Genomic DNA, 18,131 nt, shown 5'->3' on the forward strand with positions numbered 1-18,131 from the left:
TGGCCAAGTAGATGCTTGTAACTCCAAGAGGGAGTATTTATGCTCGATAGTGGGTTCATGCCTCCATTGATATCTGGGACAGTGACAGAAAGTTCTAAGGTTGTGGATGTGCTGTTGCCACTAGGGATAAAACATTAGTGCTATGTTCAAGGATGTAGTTACTAGTTACATTACGCGCAATACTTAATGCAATTGTCTGTTGTTAGGAACTTAATACTGGAGGGGGTTCGGATGATAACCTGAAGGTGGACTTTTTAGGCATAGATGCATGCTAGATGGCGGTCTATGTACTTTGTCGTAATGCCCAATTAAATCTCACTATACTCATCATAATATGTATGTGCATGGTCATGCCCTCTTTATTTGTCAATTGCCCAGCTGTAATTTGTTCACCCAACATGCTGTTTATCTTATGGGAGAGACACCTCTAGTGAACTGTGGAGCCCGGTCCAATTCTCTATACTGAAATACAATCTCTTAATAATCTTTGTTCTCTTGTTTTCTGCAAACAATCATCTTCCACACAATACGGTTAATCCTTTGTTACAGCAAGCCGGTGAGATTGACAACCTCACTGTTTCGTTGGGGCAAAGTACTTTGGTTGTGTTGTGCAGGTTCCACGTTGGCGCCGGAATCCCTGGTGTTGCGCCGCACTACATCCCGCCGCCATCAACCTTCAACGTGCTTCTTGGCTCCTCCTGGTTCGATAAACCTTGGTTTCTTTCTGAGGGAAAACTTGCTGCTGTGCGCATCATACCTTCCTCTTGGGGTTCCCAACGAACGTGTGAGTTACACGCCATCAGTCATCAACAATTACCAAGCAATATTTCTTCGCACCAAGACTTGCATAAGAGGTAGGACCAAAGAGATCCACATGAAGGAGCTCCAAGATCCTCTTGGAAGAGATGATAGTCTTGCTTGGGTGCGGAGAGTCATGCATTTTGCCTTCAACACACGCCCTACAAACACGATCTTTGGCAAAATAAACATTTTCCATTAGTCCCACAATATGGTTCCCCTTGTGAAGACTTTGCAAAGTTCTCATGTTGACATGGGCCAAGCGGCGATGCCACAACCAACCCACATCCGCCTTTCTGAATAGGCACATCGCACTCGAAGTGGTGGTCCCCGAAAAGTCCACCACATACAAGTTATGTTCGCGATACACAACGAAAGCGACTTTTAGAGTCTTGCTCCACAAGAGGACCACAATATCATTATCAATAAAGACGGCGAAAACCATCTTGCCAAGGGCGGAAACGGAAAGCAAATTGTAACCAAGGGTTTTGACAAGCATGACATCCACAAGAGTAACGTTGTGTGCAACCACAACCTTGCCAAAACCCATTACCTCGGATGTAGAATTATCGCCAAAGGAGATGGTGATATTATTAATATTGGGCCTCAACTCCTTGACGAGGTTCTTGCCGCCGGTCATATGACTTGTACATCCACTATCAAGTACCCATTTTGAACCTCCGGCGGCATAGTCCTACATGAGATCAATTCTTAGATTTAGGTACCAATTTCTCAATGGGTCCTCTTTTGTTAGCAACAAGGGTCTTTGGGACCCAAATAGACCAAGCAACATAACCATCATATGGACCAACATATTTAGCATAAACATCACCATAATAATCTTTAAATAGAACATAGTGAGGGTTCGCATTTCCCGCATTATCATCATTAATGGTTTTGCCCTTAGGGGCTTCACCATTAGTGATAGCTTTCTTCTTCACTTGTGCGGGCTTGGCCTTTTGCTTGTTTGCCTTCTTTGCCTTGGCATTATAACCAAGGCCCTCCTTCCCATTGTTTGATATTTGCTTACTCAAAAGATCATCCAAAGAAAGTTCACTTTGGGGAGAGGAGGCCTTAGCAAGTTCAACCTTCAACCTAGCATTTTCCTCAATAATATTTGCATGATCACATCAAGGGGTAGAGGTACTAGGTATGTCATATGAAGCAAGCCTAATTTTAAGTTGCTCATTAGACTTGGAGAGAAGAGAGTATTCACTCTTCAAGGCTTTGTGGGCCTTGTCTAGTTCATCTAGATCCTTCACATGTTTCTCATGATCAACACCAAATTGGGTCTTTTCCTTTTCAAGCACTTTAGTCTTAGCCCTAGCAAGATCTCTAGCTTTAGTGAGCTTGTTAATTTTATCTTGAGGCTCTTCAAGAGTTTCTAGCCTCTCTTCAAGAGAAGCTATGGTTTCTTGACTTTCTTCAAGAGCATTTTTGAGAGCATGTATTTCAAGAGAGTCTTCTCTCTCTATTTGACATTTTTCTCAAGAGTATCATTTAGTTGAGCTATACGAACCATGAGATTTGAAACATGCTTTTTAGTGTTACCTTGTAAGTTAAGAATGAACTCATCAAAATCAAGCATTTCTTGTTTCACTTTTAGACTAGCATGATTAACCCCTAGATAATTTGATATGTTAGGCATAGAGGGGTTAGGAGATGATACCTCGGAGGATTTAGCCATGAGGCAACTTTCTTCCTCCACATGAATGACTTCATTGGGGGATTCACTTGGTGATTAAGAGTTGGTGGAGAGGGAGGCAAGAGCAACCAATCCGTTTGAAGCATCATCTTCTTCCTCATCAACATCATCATCTCCGGAGGAATATTCTTCTTGAGTTGATAGCACAATAGATGTATCCAAGGTGGACCTTGCCATGAAGAAATGTGCATTCTTGATAGGAGAATTCTCATTGGGGGATTCAAAGAGAGATGAAGAGGGAATGTTGGTAGTGACAATGGCGGCCACTTCCTTTGAACTTTCTTCTTCTTCATCATCACTAGAACTTTCAACTTCATCGGAAGAATATTCTTCCCTAGTCACTAGCACAATCCTTGGGGGCCTCTTGCCCTTCTTGCTCTTGTTGTTGTATAATTTCTTGTTGGGGGCTTTTGAATATTTGCCCTTTGAGTCTTTGCTCTTGTCCTTGGGAATGAGCCTTCCACCATGAGTCCCCCTATGCTCATAGGGGCATTCGGCGATGAAATGGCGCTTGTCATCACAGTTGTAGCATGATCTTGTTCTTGGACCCAAGCTAGTGAACCCACTTTTGTTGTTTCTCTTGATGTTGTATTCCTTGGCCTTGGAAGGATCAACCCAAAAAGATTTTGCATGGAAGGCCATGTGATCATTGTAGTGGAGTTCCAAATCTTCTGGATAGGACATACTCCAAGATGCCCTATATTGTTCTTGAGGGTACACTTCTTCTACGGAGTTGACCGTCAAGGCAAGATTGTTCCCTCTTGACATACCAATGGCACGGTTGCGAGAATCATGAGATTTTTGCTCGAGCACCTTGAGGGCTTGCATCTCGTGCACGGCTTGTTGAGAAGTGAGAGAGGAATAGCATTCCCTCCCAACAAGAGTCTTGACATCAATGGGTTCAAACGGCATCTCATGCAATCGATATACTTATCTTTGATCCAAGAGTCATTGATGTGGGTGGCATCCACATTCTGGAAAGCATCGGCAACGGTGAGAAGCCTTCCATACATGGCTTCATGATCTTCATCCGGTAGCCTCATGAATCCTTCGGCTTGATTTCGAAGAAAATTGTACTTGTTCCTTCTCATGCTATCACTTCCAATGCAACTAGTGGCCAAACCATCCCAAGCTTCCTTGGCGGTGGTGAAATTCCGAACACGAGACAATTCTTTTGTCCCCACACTAGTTTGAATCATGTGCAAGGCGGTGTCATTGAGTTGACTATCAACCGCTTCTCTTCTAGTCAACTTGTCGGGGTTGTATGGCTTGAATCCTTCCACGATGATTCTCCAAAGTTCATTGGAGGCACTGCGAACATGAGAACGAAACTCAAATTGCCATGTATCGTAATCTTTAACATTAAACTTAGGTGGGTCGCCCCTAATGTTTATATGAGGATGGGGAACCGGGATATTGGGAGATAGGAAAGGTGGAGCCACTCGATTGTAGCTCACACCTTCACTAGTTCCAGTAGGAGAGGTACCGGGGGGTATAATAGTGTTTAAGTTATCACCATTCTAGGGTTTGGTAGAGAGGGGTGATGTCGAAGCATCTCCCCCTTCTAACGCACCCTTGTCCTTTTCCTCTTCGGTGGGGATGATGGGAGGAGCCGCGGGAAAGCGGTCGTTAAACATTTTCATAAAGGTTTCCATTTGTGTTTGCATGGTGGATCTCAAGGATGATTCCAACGAATTGAGATCATCCATGGAGACCGGCTTTGCAGCCCCCTCCGAGTTTTCATTCTCCGGCATACTCTTAGGCGGTTAAGCCCGAAATAAGAGCCGAGGCTCTGATACCAATTCAAAGGATCGTATGCCGCACCTAGAGGGGGGGGGGGGGTGAATAGGTGCTAACCAATTTTTAGTTCTTTTTCAAATTAGGCTTGACACAAAGGTAAATTCTCTAGATATGCAACTATGTGAATTTACCTATATGACAAGGTCAACGACTAAGCAAGATATGGCTACATAATATAGAGGAGATAAAGGATAGAGGTAACCGAGAGTGGAGCACACGGAGACACGGAGTTGATTCCCGTAGTTCCCTTCCTTTGCAAGAAGGTGCGTCTACGTTTGGAGGCGTGTGGTCGCTACGAAAGCCAGACCAACAGTCACGAAGACTTCACTCAGGTCTCCTGTGAGCAACGCCACGAAGGCCTAGCCCACTTCCACTAAGGGATTTCCTCGAGGCGAAAACCGGGCCTTTACAAGGTTCTTGGGGCACACATCCACAACCAAATTAGAGGCTCCCAAATCCGTAACAACACAACAATCAACAACAATACATCAACAACAAACAACTAGGGATCCAAAGAGGAACACTAGCAAAGGGGCCCTCAAGCATATGAGGGGGAAATGTAAATCGCTTCGGTGAGGATGTAGATCGGTGTCTTCTCCTTCGAATCTCCAAAGATCTCGAGCTTTGGTTGGGTGAGGGAGGAGATCTTGCAAATCTTGTGTTCTCGAGGTGGCTCTAATGGTGGTGAGGCTTGGCAGAATTTTAGTCAATGATTGAGCAAGGAGGAAGGTAGAAGAAGGGGGTATAAATACCCCCCCCCCCCCAAAAAAAACAAATCCAGCCGTTGGAGACTTCGAGGGCCGGATAATCCGACCTAAGTTGGGGCCAGATAATCCGCCCCCCACCAAAAATCCGGCCCTGGGAAAAATCCGGCCAAATGTCCAGCCAAAAGTCCGGCCCATGTCCAGGGCCTTACTGAGCCACGTTGCCTCTGGTCCTTAGCCAATTTTTGGGGGGCCGGATATTTCGAAAATATCCGGCCCGGATTATCCGGCCTTGGGGAAATTCCAGCCAAATGTCCGGCCAATAATCCGGCCCTTGTACTGAGCCACATCGCCTCGAGTCCTTAGCCAAAAATTGGGGGCCGGATATTTTGCAAATATCCGGGCCGGATTATCCGGTCTGGTGAATCTTTTTCAGCTTTCTTTTGACTCGTTTTTTTCACACAAGTCACTTATATTCATGTACCTATATAAATCATGCACCACTTCATCGAACATTACTGTATCACATATATTGACATCAAACACACAAAACATATTGTGAGAGATATTCTTTCAATGGTGACGGGTGGTTTATCGCCAACAACGGCAATCGTGATGGTGCGATGGTTTGCGACGTCAAAGGTTATGTCTCTGACATCCTCTTCCACAGGTTATCGTCTCTCCGTGACGTTAGGGTTAGGGTTTAGGCATGGAAATTATGGGGTTATCGGGTGGTGGTAAAGCAAAGTTTTTTGGTTGTTTTTGTTGTGGTTTTGTGATTGATATTGTTCCTATTAGGAGTGTGGTGATGTTTGTGTTTATTTCAGTCCAATCATGGACCCTTCGGAGATTCTTAATGCCATATTTAACATTGGAAGCTAGTTCGATCACCATGGTCCTGGGGAGGGGGGTGAGATGGACAAGTTTTCGTTGCACGAAGTGAAAGGTTATCTGAAAGACATGTGCAGTTGAAGGAATCGATGAAGCTCTGTTCTTGAGAAAGATCTTGCCAATGGTTTGGTGTTTTTGCATGATGATAGTGGCTATGTGAGGGTGTCAGAGTACATTTGTGTTGGAGGGGTAGAAGATATTTATGTAGAATACCATGTGGAAGACGACAATAAGTAGAATGGCAGTGCTACTGATTTTTAAGATGAAATTTAGCAGCAAAGTGATGATGACCATCCTGATATTATCATGTTGTTTTGCCATCGGCAATTAACCATCATCGATTTATCGAGTAAAACTGGGCACATTACTCTTATCCCTTACGTACTATCATATTACATGACATCACTCGAAGTTTTAAAGGACCCAATATAGAAAAAGATATCGGATGATTACGACAATTTAGAAAAACATCGGCATCCGAATCTTCGAGTAGTACAATTTGAGTCTACGCACGGTTGCAAGCATCCGTCCCTAGACTCGGGGCATACTCACATCGGGAGCGCTGGACGTGTACCCGATAAAAAGCAATTTCAACTTCAAAATGATGAGAAAGGATCAAGTCTTTTCGACAGCTATGGACCTTCGGCAGAAGGCAATTATAGTCCCTGCCCGAAGCTTTACTTCGGCCAGACACTCGGGGGATACTGATGTGGGCATTACCCTTTGGGTAACCAACAATAGGCTACCTCCTACGGCCCAACCAGGGGTCCATGAAGACTGCCCAACGACCAAGGTGGGCCCATACGTCGGTTCCAGTAAAGGAGATTCACCCGAAGAAGGATTCTTCACGAACAAGGCAAGAAGACGTTAAACAAGGAAAGATTAGAGTATATCTCTTTGTAACCTAGTCGAATCCAGACAAAACTCTCGGCACCTGGCCTGCAATATAAGGGCCAGGAGAGGGTCTGCCGGAGAACAACTTCAACACATAGATTCGCCACAAGTCAGGAGCTAGAACCTTAGAATCTTAGCCTCTCGACGAGATCACAACCATAGGCTTTGGCTACCCCATTGTAACCCGATATATTCGATAATCAAGATCATAAAATCAGGAAGTAAGAGTTTTACCTCATCGAGGGCCCCGAACCTGGGTAAATCTCTCTCCCCGTTTATTTGGTATCTGATGTCTTGTGTCAGCCTGCAGGATTCCGTCAACCCTAAGCCTCTCATGGTGGGCATTGCCGGAGAGCTTCCTCGTCACTAGGCCTCAAGCTCCAGGATATGTGAAGATGGTAAACACGTCTAAGAAGAATGATGGGAGATGGAAGAAACAGAGAAACCAAAGTCTAGCAAAAAATGACCAAACATGGCACCATCATTATTTCCTCCATGTGTGTCAATCCTAGATATAACAAGTTAAGTTGCTACAAAATCTAAAGATGAGAGAAAAGGAAAAGAAGTGCGAAAGGTTTAGATGAATTCCAGTGATTTAATTTGAACATTGCTGAGTTTAGATGAATTATAATGTTTTAGATGCATGTTAGTAATTCTAAATGTGATCTTCATCTAATGCAGAAGGTTCTGAACCCGGTGCAGCTTCTCAAGCAATATCTGCTCGAGCTTCTCAACTAAGGAGTGCACCAGCTACTCAAGCAAGATCTGCTCCAGCTCCTCAACCCATGATTACACTAGCTATTCAACCTGGTGCACAAGCTTCAAGGTTTAAACCACCTAGGAAGTCATCTGACAATGCATAGGCTCGAGCATCAAGAAGTGCACATCCTATATCGTGTGCTGGTACTAGGACCGGTGCAAATACTAGAAAGGCTACATCTTCAGAGCTATCAATACTTCACTCTAAGTGGCGACTAATGGAGTATGTTATAGTTGTGTCATTTTGTTCATCATGATCTTTTGTTGATGTTCAGGTAGTGCCATACTTGCTTATACTCCTCCGTCCTTGGCTCAGACCACTCAATGAGATCCACATAGGCGCTTTTCTCATTGGATTGCAGTGGCAAAGCTTTGTTGGCTCGTACCCCATCGGAATCTCCAGGTAGGGCACCGATGACCTCGCTTCCGCCCCTCCTTCTCGCGCCTCCTCGGAAGCCATGAGTGGAAGATGCACTGGAAGACCACGACATTCTCTAGGCTAGCAATCCTGAAATCATTGTTGCAGTGTTTTTGGATTCAACCAACATGGATCAGAACATTTTCCAGAGTTTTTATATGTGCTTTAATGCATTGAAACAATGTTTCAAGGCCGGATGCAGGAAGGTGATAGGATTAGATATGCGTTTGTTCAAAGGAGTTGTCAAAGGTGAGCTTCTGTGTGCAATTGCAAGAGATTCCAACAACCAAATGTATCTAGTGGCCTAGGGAGTTGTTGAGATGGAAACAAATGAAACTTGGAAATGGTTCATTGTCTTGCTTATCAAAGATATTGACATTAACAACAATGAATCTGATTGGGCGTACATCTATGTTCGGCTAAAGGGAATGATCAATGCTATGAAGGACTATCTGCCAAATGTAGAGCACAATATGTGTGCTATGCCAGTTGGAGGATGAAGCATAGGGAACATGTGTGGGTGTGGCAGAAAAAATCCTGGTCAGTTGCAAAGCATCCAACAAGGAGGATGAGGAAAGAGCAAGCACACTAGGCAAGAGCATATTTTCCAGTGGGTCCCAAGTGTTAGTCAGTTGATAACAATAAGTATGACTCTTTTGGCCATGCAATTGTGGATGCAAGGTTCTATACAATAATTTCAATGCAAGTAAAGATCGGGGAAAAGGTAATAAGTAGAATTTAGGAGCAAAGAGCCAAAGGAGAGAACTTTAATGGAAAAATATGCCCACACACATTTTAAAATTTGAAGGACAACATAGCAAGAACACAGTTCATGGAGGTGCTTTGGAATGGCAAAGACGACTTTGAAATCAAGGTTATGATAGGGATAAAAAGGCAAATCACTATCAGTCTTGAGAATAAGACCCGCTCATGTGGCTACTTCCAGCTAGCAGACCTTCCTTGCTCTCATGCTACTATATCTATTTATAAGTGTGGAAAGGACGTGGAGGGTTCTATTGATCCTTGGTATTCCATTGAAGTGCTCAATGAAATATATGATCACTGTTTGCAGCCTATAGAAGATGAGGAAATGTGACCAGTTTCTGAGAAATCTAGGCCTCAAGCTCCAGGATATGTTAAGATGGTAAACACGTCTAAGAAGAATGATGGGAGATGGAAGAGACAGAGAAACCAAAGTCTAGCAAAAAAAGTGACCAATAATGGCTCCGTCATTATTTCCTCCATGTGTGTCAATCCTAGATATAAGTTGGTACAAAAATCTAAAGATGGGAGAAAAGGAAAGAAGTGCGGAAGGTTTAGCCGAATTCTAGTGTTTAGATGAATTATAATGATTTTAGATGCATGTTAGTAATTTTAAATGTGATCTTCATCAAATGCAGAAGGTTCTGAACCCGGTGCATCTTCTCAACCAAGATCCGCTCCAGCTTCTCAACTAAGGAGTGCACCAGCTGCTCAAGCAAGATCTTCTCCAGCTCCTCAGCCCATGATTACACTAGCTATTCAACTTGATGCACAAGATTCAAGGTTTAGACCACCTAGGAAGTCAAGTGGCAATGCATAAGCTGGAGCATCAAGAACTGCACATCCTAGATCGTCTGCTGTACTAGCACTAGTGCAAACAATAGAAAGGCTACATCTTTACATCTATCAGTACTTCACTCTTAAGTGGCGACTAATGGAGTATGTTCTAGTTGTGTCCTTTTATTCATCTTGTATTGAACCACTTTGTATCATGATCAATGTGTAATATTGCAAATATAGATTTTATGGTGCAACTTCTTTAGTTGATATCCTGGTAGTGCCAAACTTGCTTATAGTGCTCCCTCCTTGGTTCAGACCACTCCACGAGATCCACATAGGCGCCTTCCTCATTGGATTGCAGTGGTGAAGCTTCGTCGCCTCGTACCCCATCGGAATCTCCAGGTAGGGCACCGACTACCACGCTTCCACCCCTCCTTCTCGCACCTCCTCGTAAGCCATGAGCGGAAGATGCACCGGAAGACCACGACATTCTCCGGTCTGGCACCGCAGCTCTGTTGCCAAATCGCCTCCGCCCATATGTGCCCTAATTTTCGTTCGAAAGTTCTTCCACTCATGCCACATAATGGATCCATCCCGTGATGCGGTTAAGTGAAACAGTACGCTAGCCCCCACCTATGACAGCAATCCCAGTCATGTCAGCCTTTTCAAGATGTCTCAATTTGACATTCAAATTGGAACATGATCAAAGATTTCATAGTGTCGATTATGGTGATTGTGACTTCGGGTTTTCAGAGTTCAGGGCTAATTTTGGACTTTTTAAAAACTTTTCAAGTTGCGCTAAGATTAATCATGCTGACTCGCTAGCAGAGCGTGAACTTGCCGCCACGTTACGCTTTCCCTGATGGACCACTTTATTAAACTGCCTGAACAAACCCTCGAATTGCTGCATGCACAAAATACGGTTTCTCGACGCCAAGCCAACACACAACCCCGACGGCACCGATCACCGCGCAAGCGACGAGGCCCACCGACGCGAGGACTTTTGGCGTGTACGCATTCGCGTGGCACCACTCCACGCGAAACAGCCGTCCACGTCACCGGGCCGCGGCGCCACCCCGCCTGCCCGCCCGCCGTTTTATACGCCAACCCGGCGGCCGCACGCGGGTGCGCAGCGCACACACTCTGCTCCCCACGCCCCTCGATTCCCCACGCACCCAGCCCGAAGCGCTCGCTCGCTCGCTCGCTCACGGGCCCGGCGCAGCGAAAGCCGAGCCGAGGATGCACCCCAGCGCCGACCGAAGGTTAAGTACGCTGCAGCGCCACCTGCTGCCTTCCTCCCCACCAACATCGCCAGCAACCGCCACCTCCGCCGACTCCCTCCAACCTTCCCCCACCATGGCCTCCTCCTCCTCCTCCGTCTTCGCCGCCGTCCCGCAGGGACCGGAGGACCCCATCCTCGGGGTAAGCCCTCCCTCTCCCTCTCCCTCTCCCGATCCCCCCGCCTCTACCTACTCCCTCCCTTCACTGGAGATTTCGGCGCGATCGCGCGGTTTAGTTCCCGTTCTCGACCTGATCGCTCCTTCTCTGACTTTCTCGGCAGGTCACGGTCGCCTTCAACAAGGATCCCAGCCCCGTCAAGGTCAACCTCGGCGTCGGCGCCTACCGGACCGAGGTGAGAGCTGTGTTTTTGGGGGAATTTCCGTTTAACTCAATAGTCGATCTTCTCTGTTGGACTAGAGCTGGATTTGACCCCGATTTGCGTCATAATCGGAGCAGGAAGGGAAGCCCCTGGTGCTGAACGTCGTCAAGCGTGCCGAGGCGCTGCTGCTCCACAATCAGTAAGTCTGGTTCCAATTCCTGATGATCCGCATCAGCTCCTGCCTATTTTAAGTGCCTCAACTTTTAGGCTCGGAGCTTGCATCCTGGAGTGAAACTCTGATTCAGCTAGTTGGTAGATCTAGCATCTACTAGATATAATACTCTTTTAGTGTAGACATGTTGTCGTTGGTATCCTTTTCTGATCAGATCGCGTGGTCGTCTTACTGTATCCTCAAATATATTTCTGCTTATGGTCTTTTATTTACTACTACTATTCCCCACCTGGTTGTGATTATAATACATTTCAGACCATTTTGGTGGTTTCCCTATGTTGTACGGTCATGTACAACTACTAGTTGATGTACTTGTACTTGCTGTTACGGGCACGGCACTGCTATTCCACTTCTCCTTTTGTCAACTTAGCTACATATATAGCCAAATATCTCTCAGCAGATGATTCAGGCCTTGCAGAAGCGGCAACTATTCCTATTTCTTGTTAGGGACCTATTGGTAGTTTCTTGTACTTACTGTGAGAAACTTTTACTGCTGTGAGAAAAATTGTGCACTTGCAGTGGAAACGTTTTGATGGCATTATTTGACTTGTAATTGCTTACTTTGCTTAGGTCACGTATTAAGGAGTACCTGCCCATCACTGGGTTGGCAGATTTCAACAAGCTGAGTGCCAAGCTCATCTTTGGTGCTGACAGGTACGTTTGTTCAACTTCTACATTTAATTGATCAGATTTCCTTGTGAAACCTTCATAACAAACAGTAAATTTATATATCTGACTAAAGTACCTCCCCTTTTCTTGGAATAGTCCTGCTATCCAGGACAACAGGGTGGCTACAGTGCAGTGCTTATCAGGGACTGGTTCTTTACGGGTGGGAGGTGAATTTCTTGCAAGGCACTATCATGAAGTAAGGAACCCTGTCTCTTTCTTTTTGGGTCTGCTACACATTACTGCAAAGAGTGATTGCTAAATCATACCGTTATCTCCAGCGCACTATCTACATCCCAAATCCAACCTGGGGGAATCACCCGAAAATCTTCACCTTAGCTGGCCTGACCGTTAGGACTTACCGCTACTATGATCCTGCAACCCGCGGACTGGATTTCCAAGGTACCCACTTCAGTTCTCCATGTACATTACTTAATTAATGATGTAAAGCTCTGTGTTCAGTTTGTAATTTCACGAGTGCATGCTTGTAGATTTTTCTCTGTATTGTTGTACACGGCGGATGTACCCATCTTTGTTGATCAAGGATATGTTTTTGTGTTACAGGACTCCTAGAAGACCTCAGTTCAGCTCCCTCAGGCGCAATTATACTGCTTCATGCATGTGCCCACAACCCTACCGGAGTGGACCCAACCGTGGATCAGTGGGAACAGATCAGGCAGCTGATGAGATCAAAAGCATTGCTACCATTCTTTGACAGTGCTTATCAAGTAAATAATCTTTGTGCTTCATACTGATGCTTCTTAGTGAATGCAAATTACTATTTAGCCACAGAATCTGCTGATTCTCTTGTATCAAATGACAGATTTCTTTCCAAGTAACTCGAAAATTCAGTATTGTGCCTCTGATGATGTACCCGTGTAGGGATTTGCAAGTGGAAGCCTTGACAAAGATGCTCAGTCAGTGCGCATGTTTGTTGCTGATGGTGGTGAATTGCTCATGGCTCAAAGCTATGCTAAGAACATGGGATTGTACGGAGAGCGTGTTGGTGCCTTAAGCATTGTAAGTTATCTTGCCCCAATTCTTGCTAATTTCACCTCTGTGGCATGGTTCTTGGACTTGAACTCGAGTTAGTAGGAATTTTCTTGTTAATTGTAACAAATAGCAGATTTTCCTGCGCAAGTTGTGAAATTACACACAATCGTGTTCTGTTTGCTATACAAGTATACAACTACAAATGTGGCTGCATTTATACAAATGCAACAGTTCTCATCTATATCTGATTAATTTGTACCATATAATTTGAACCCATCAAAATAAGTAGCTGAGATATTTCTCCTCTTTCACAACTAATGCATGATTTTTTTATCGTCTCAGTACATAGTTACATACATGGAAACTTTTTTCAACCTTGTTTTAATGAGATGATCGATGTAGTTGACGAACTTCTGTCTTCCATAGGGAAGCTGTATATTTGTCATCTTCTTAAAATCACTTTAGGTAGTTCTAAATTATATTCTTAGATTTCTTTCTCTATTTTGCTAAGAGGAATTAGAAAGAAGTATATTCTTCTTTGGGACAAAGGAAATTAGCAATAGTTAGTAGCCATTGGGGGCTGCAAATAGTAGTCTTTAGCTGGCATCATTTGTTCCAATCACGAAAAATTATTACGGAGTACTACAGATGTGTACTGATGTCAAATATAGTCTGGGATGATGTAAAGTCCCAGTTGATAGTAAAACATTTTCTTACTTGGTTAGCTCTTTTACAAGTTGGCACATATAACGCTTATGCCTTAATTAAAGAAGTAATAAGGTTCTAGGATAGCCCTATTGGTGCCTGTGTGGACCAACTTTATGAAGCATCTTCTCTCTTGTAAAAAAACTTACCGGTGGGTGAGCCTCAGAACTTCTTATTGAATTGCTCGAGGATTTGACAAAATTGCAACTTAATATTTCAGGTCTGCGGGAGTTCTGATGTAGCTGTTAAGGTTGAAAGTCAACTCAAGCTTGTAATTAGGCCTATGTATTCAAACCCTCCTCTTCATGGTGCCTCTATCGTGGCTACCATACTTAACGACCGGTAATATTCTTTTGATAATTTACTTAATTGTAGAAAATGAGTTAATGTTGAAATGAGATCGATAACTCTAGGGAAAAGTAGGTAGTGCTTACTTCTTGTTATTGATATTTTTCCTTAATTTTCTAGTGGTATGTTTGACGAATGGACCAAGGAGCTGAAGGGCATGGCTGATAGGATAATTAGCATGAGGCAACAGCTTTTTGATGCTCTGAAAACAAGAGGTACTAGTTCCTGTCAAGTCCTGTTTCCTCTGAACTAATTGTTCATTTTTATATTGAATAGTATCAAGTTGTCGTGAACAGAAACTTCTTGGGTTCTCAGCAAAATCTGATAATAGCTTCCTATTTTTGTATACCACTTATTACCAAGTTCTTGGGGTTAAGATCCTGACATTCTGAAGTTCATGTAATATTGTAGTGCATTAAACTATTTCAGTTCATTGACCTATAAGCTATGAGTATCTAATATCTTGATCCATTTTTTTCATTCCTCTATACCAAAGTACTCAGCATCTTTGACATCATGCAGGCACTCCTGGAGATTGGAGCCACATCATTAAGCAGATTGGGATGTTCACTTTCACTGGGCTCAACAGTGATCAAGTAGCCTTCATGAGGCAGGAATTCCACATTTACATGACATCTGATGGGTAATGCCTTATGCCCTCGTCGAATTCACCCATTTACATATCTCGTCATCAAATGTGTTGGCCGTATAACTTTCATGCCCGTTGCGTGTGAACATTTAGTGAATTTAAAGCTGGTTTCTTCTTGCTGGTCTTTGCTTTCAAGTGCCCGTTGTTGCTAGTTCATATTGACAAGTCGATATTGCTATTGCAGGAGGATCAGCATGGCTGGTTTGAGCTCCAGGACTGTGCCCCATCTTGCAGATGCCATAGATGCCGCAGTTACAAAACTGAAGTGAACGATAACATTTGATCCCTTCCTGCAATAAAATCTTAAATTACCTACAGCAGTGTCCTAAGGGTTCAACCAGTGGTGTTAGTGGCTGAACTAAAAGAATTTGCCTTGTGGACTTACTAGACTCGTTTTCTGAGGTCGTTTTGTACACAACGGATGAAAAAGATGATGGTGATTTGGAATCCCATAATAAGCTGCACTTGTGATGCTTTGTACCTTTAAACACTGAGGTATTTATACTGCAGCACTGTAAAATGCTTAGTTTCGGGAAGCTGATGTCTGTCAATGTTTCCATTTGTTGCTTATGGTGCTCTTGCAGTAATGCTCTTGTTCTGTCAGATCTGTTTATTGTTCTCTACTTGCTTCTGAGCTCAGAGATAGCTGGAAAGTCTTGCTTAGTACAGTTTGAACAGAACAGCTCTAAATTTATCAGTTATATTGGTCAATCCTTTAGAATCTTACAACAAAGCTGGTTCAAAATTGTGCAAAATAAAAAACAGCGGGCTAGTCAAGCAGCCGCCCAGTTTTATCAGAACAGAATATATGTACACTATGTAAAAATACATGCAAAATCTCGTGATTCTTATCTAATGGCGACCAGGCGGGCTCCGGTGCCCACCGAGGACGTCCATGTAGGTGTTCTTGAGGTTGGTCATAATGTTGGGCAGCTTCATGAGCCTCCCGTCGTCCTGGTCAGCCGCGGAGGGAGACTTGTCCTCTACCTTGCCCTCTGCGTCGCCGTTCCAGCCCATGAAGTCGAGCAGTGTCATGCTGTCCGCCCCCTCAGGGAGGGGAGTGGGCGCCGGTTCCGTCCCCGGTGGCAGGTCCTTCTTGGCCTTCTCTCTGGCAACGTTGTCGGAGATGATGACGTCCTCTATCCGGGACATGACGTTGTATGCAAGGCTCTCGAGTACCCTGGAGTAGCTCTCCAGGATAGCAAAACCAACGTCCTGGTGCCGAGCATATGTGTATCATGAGAGCTCTCACTATGCATTAGCATGTGTTGCATCGATCGATCGATCAGTAGGTTAATACGTACCCTGTTTTCTTGTATCTTTGCAATGTCGAGGGTGGACTGGGGGATGCCGGGGAACCTGTGCTTGATGATGAGCAGCAGCGTCTGCGCCCGCTCCTCGAACTGCTCCCTCTTCTCCTGGCTGACGGCGGAGCCCCAGGCGGACTTGCCGTCCTTGTTGTGCACCTTCCTGTTCCAGATGATGACCGACGCCTCGATGCGGTCCTTGAGGTCGCAGATCTTGTGCTCTGACGTCAGGTCCACCGACGACAGGAACTCGTCCGGGTCGAACTCAACGTCAGTGATGTTCCGGTACAGCGCGTCCCCAAGGCTCACCCTCCCGTTCTGCATCATCATCATCCCGTCCCATCAGCAATCGATCGCAAACGCATCGACGACGATCATCATCGGATATATATATGTGAGGCAGTACGTAGTACCTTGGGCAGCGATTCTAGGTAGCATTCTGGGATGGCCATCTCCATGAGGCAGTTGGCGTTGATGGCCATGGCCGCCTTCAGCACCTGGTTCACCAGCTCCTTCTGGTGCTGGATCCAGGCTCTGGACGCCGGGGGCAGCCCGTTGGGAGGGACCTTCACCACCGGTATCCACCATTTCTCGTCCGATCCGGCCTCCTCCTTCTCACTCTCGGAGCACGAGTCTCGCTTCACGTACCAGAACTCGTTGCGATCCTTGAAGTTGTCCAGGTAATCCTGCTCTCAGCAAGAAACGAGATACGAGCTTCAGTTCAGTAATACCGATACGTTCGCTTCAGAGATCGATTGTTATGTTAGTGCTAGTTTTCTTACGAGAAGCATGGCGTCGATCTTGCGCAAAGCTGGAATGTTGGACTGCAGATCCCTTCGCTGCTGCGTGCCCATCACCTACAACGAGCAAAGACAGAGAGTAGCTAAAGAGATCGTTACTGGGACCGGCAAAAGAAGAAGACGATGTGGTGGTAGTTGATGTTGAACCGAACCTCCATTTCGACGCCGTTATCCAAGACTTGTTTCTTGGCGACGAACTCGACGATGTGGTCCGCCACGGACAGGAGCCAGCCGACTTCTTTCTTCCACCTTGCTTTTCTGTCGGGGGCCATGGGCTCCAGCTTCCGTTGCTCTCCGAACACAGCGGCTGCCAACATATATATAGCACTATATATTAGATGGGGATTTGCTCATCTGCAAGATCCTCAATTCGGCAAGAGATTATATAGGTAGATAGCTAGCTTGTCACCTGCAAGATTAGTGATGGCGTTCGACAGCGCCAGCGCGGACGGCACGCCTTTCCCGGACCCCGACATGTCCTCCCCGAGCAGCAGCTTGGAGAACTTCTCCTTCAGCACGTCCATGTCTGCATGCATTTGCAAACGCCTACTGAACGCCAAAGCGCAATGCGATCGGCTCCACGTACGTGTGTGCATAGTAGAGCTAATTACCGGAAGGTCCTGTGGCGGCGGCGGCGGGCTCCTCGGCCGGCGGCGGCTCCTCCCGCACCGTGCTCCCCGACCGCCGCACGGAGCTCCGCCGCTCCAGCGACGCGCCGTTGGCCGCCATCTCCCTGATCTACCACCTACCGTAACTTCACAGTTGCATCCGTTTCATGATCGATCTCTCTTGAATGACAACGTCAACAGAAAGGATTCGATATATAGCAGAGGGCGACCTGCAATCCGATGATACGGCGTACCTGTAAAGCGTGCAGCTTTCCTGGCCTCGAGCGACGTGCTCCTCGATTGCAAAGGAGAAGAGGGAAAGGATGAGCCAGGATTATGCGCGCGCCGCAGAGCAAAAGCTAGATCGAAATGATCAGTTCCGAATGGATGGTTCCCGTGGGTGTTTGCGATCCAGGGACCGGGCTCGATCCATCATCGCCTGCTGCGTTGCCATGGTAAGAAGACGGAGGGAAGAAGAGGCCCTGGTGCTGCTGGTGGCCACGGTGGGGAGAGGGCCGGGAGTATAATTAGGGAGCGCCGCATGCTTTATTATTAGAAAGTGCATGCCCTGCCATTCTTAGCCTCTCCTCCCCTGCAGCTTCCCGTATTCAACGGTCCTGGAGTGCTAGCACATCAAGTCCTCTCGCTCCCGTCGTCTTCTCGATCTAGGGAGTTTCTATACGGGGCAACGCCAATGTGCCCTGCTTTGGGC

At 45.7% G+C, this 18,131-nt stretch overlaps 2 protein-coding genes across 4 annotated transcripts; one reads left to right on the forward strand and one right to left on the reverse strand.

The window, feature by feature from the left end:
* Positions 1-10,641: 10,641 nt before the first annotated feature.
* LOC127343967 (aspartate aminotransferase, cytoplasmic) lies at positions 10,642-15,274 on the forward strand. Its single transcript, XM_051370183.2, has 12 exons — positions 10,642-10,933; positions 11,073-11,144; positions 11,249-11,310; positions 11,914-11,997; positions 12,109-12,208; positions 12,291-12,411; positions 12,574-12,737; positions 12,892-13,029; positions 13,928-14,049; positions 14,176-14,270; positions 14,578-14,698; positions 14,889-15,274. Exons 1-12 carry the CDS (start codon positions 10,751-10,753, stop codon positions 14,971-14,973), a joined length of 1,347 nt encoding a protein of 448 aa, XP_051226143.1. The 5' UTR covers positions 10,642-10,750; the 3' UTR covers positions 14,974-15,274.
* A 99-nt stretch (positions 15,275-15,373) lies between these two features.
* On the reverse strand, positions 15,374-17,944 carry LOC127343966 (rop guanine nucleotide exchange factor 11). Of its 3 annotated transcripts, none has more exons than XM_051370182.2 (8): positions 17,674-17,944; positions 17,423-17,556; positions 17,221-17,337; positions 16,964-17,118; positions 16,794-16,868; positions 16,425-16,697; positions 16,009-16,329; positions 15,374-15,919 (listed from the first exon to the last, which is right to left on the reverse strand). In XM_051370182.2, exons 2-8 carry the CDS (start codon positions 17,538-17,540, stop codon positions 15,557-15,559), a joined length of 1,422 nt encoding a protein of 473 aa, XP_051226142.1. In that variant the 5' UTR covers positions 17,541-17,556; positions 17,674-17,944; the 3' UTR covers positions 15,374-15,556. The 3 variants fall into 3 exon arrangements, with proteins under 3 accessions (XP_051226142.1, XP_051226140.1, XP_051226141.1); XM_051370180.2 differs by having other exon boundaries at positions 17,423-17,565; XM_051370181.2 differs by having other exon boundaries at positions 17,423-17,599.
* Between the last annotated feature and the right edge of the window lie 187 nt (positions 17,945-18,131).

The sequence above is a fragment of the Lolium perenne genome, chromosome 3 (assembly GCF_019359855.2).
Source record: "Lolium perenne isolate Kyuss_39 chromosome 3, Kyuss_2.0, whole genome shotgun sequence".
Taxonomy (NCBI): Eukaryota; Viridiplantae; Streptophyta; class Magnoliopsida; order Poales; family Poaceae; genus Lolium; species Lolium perenne.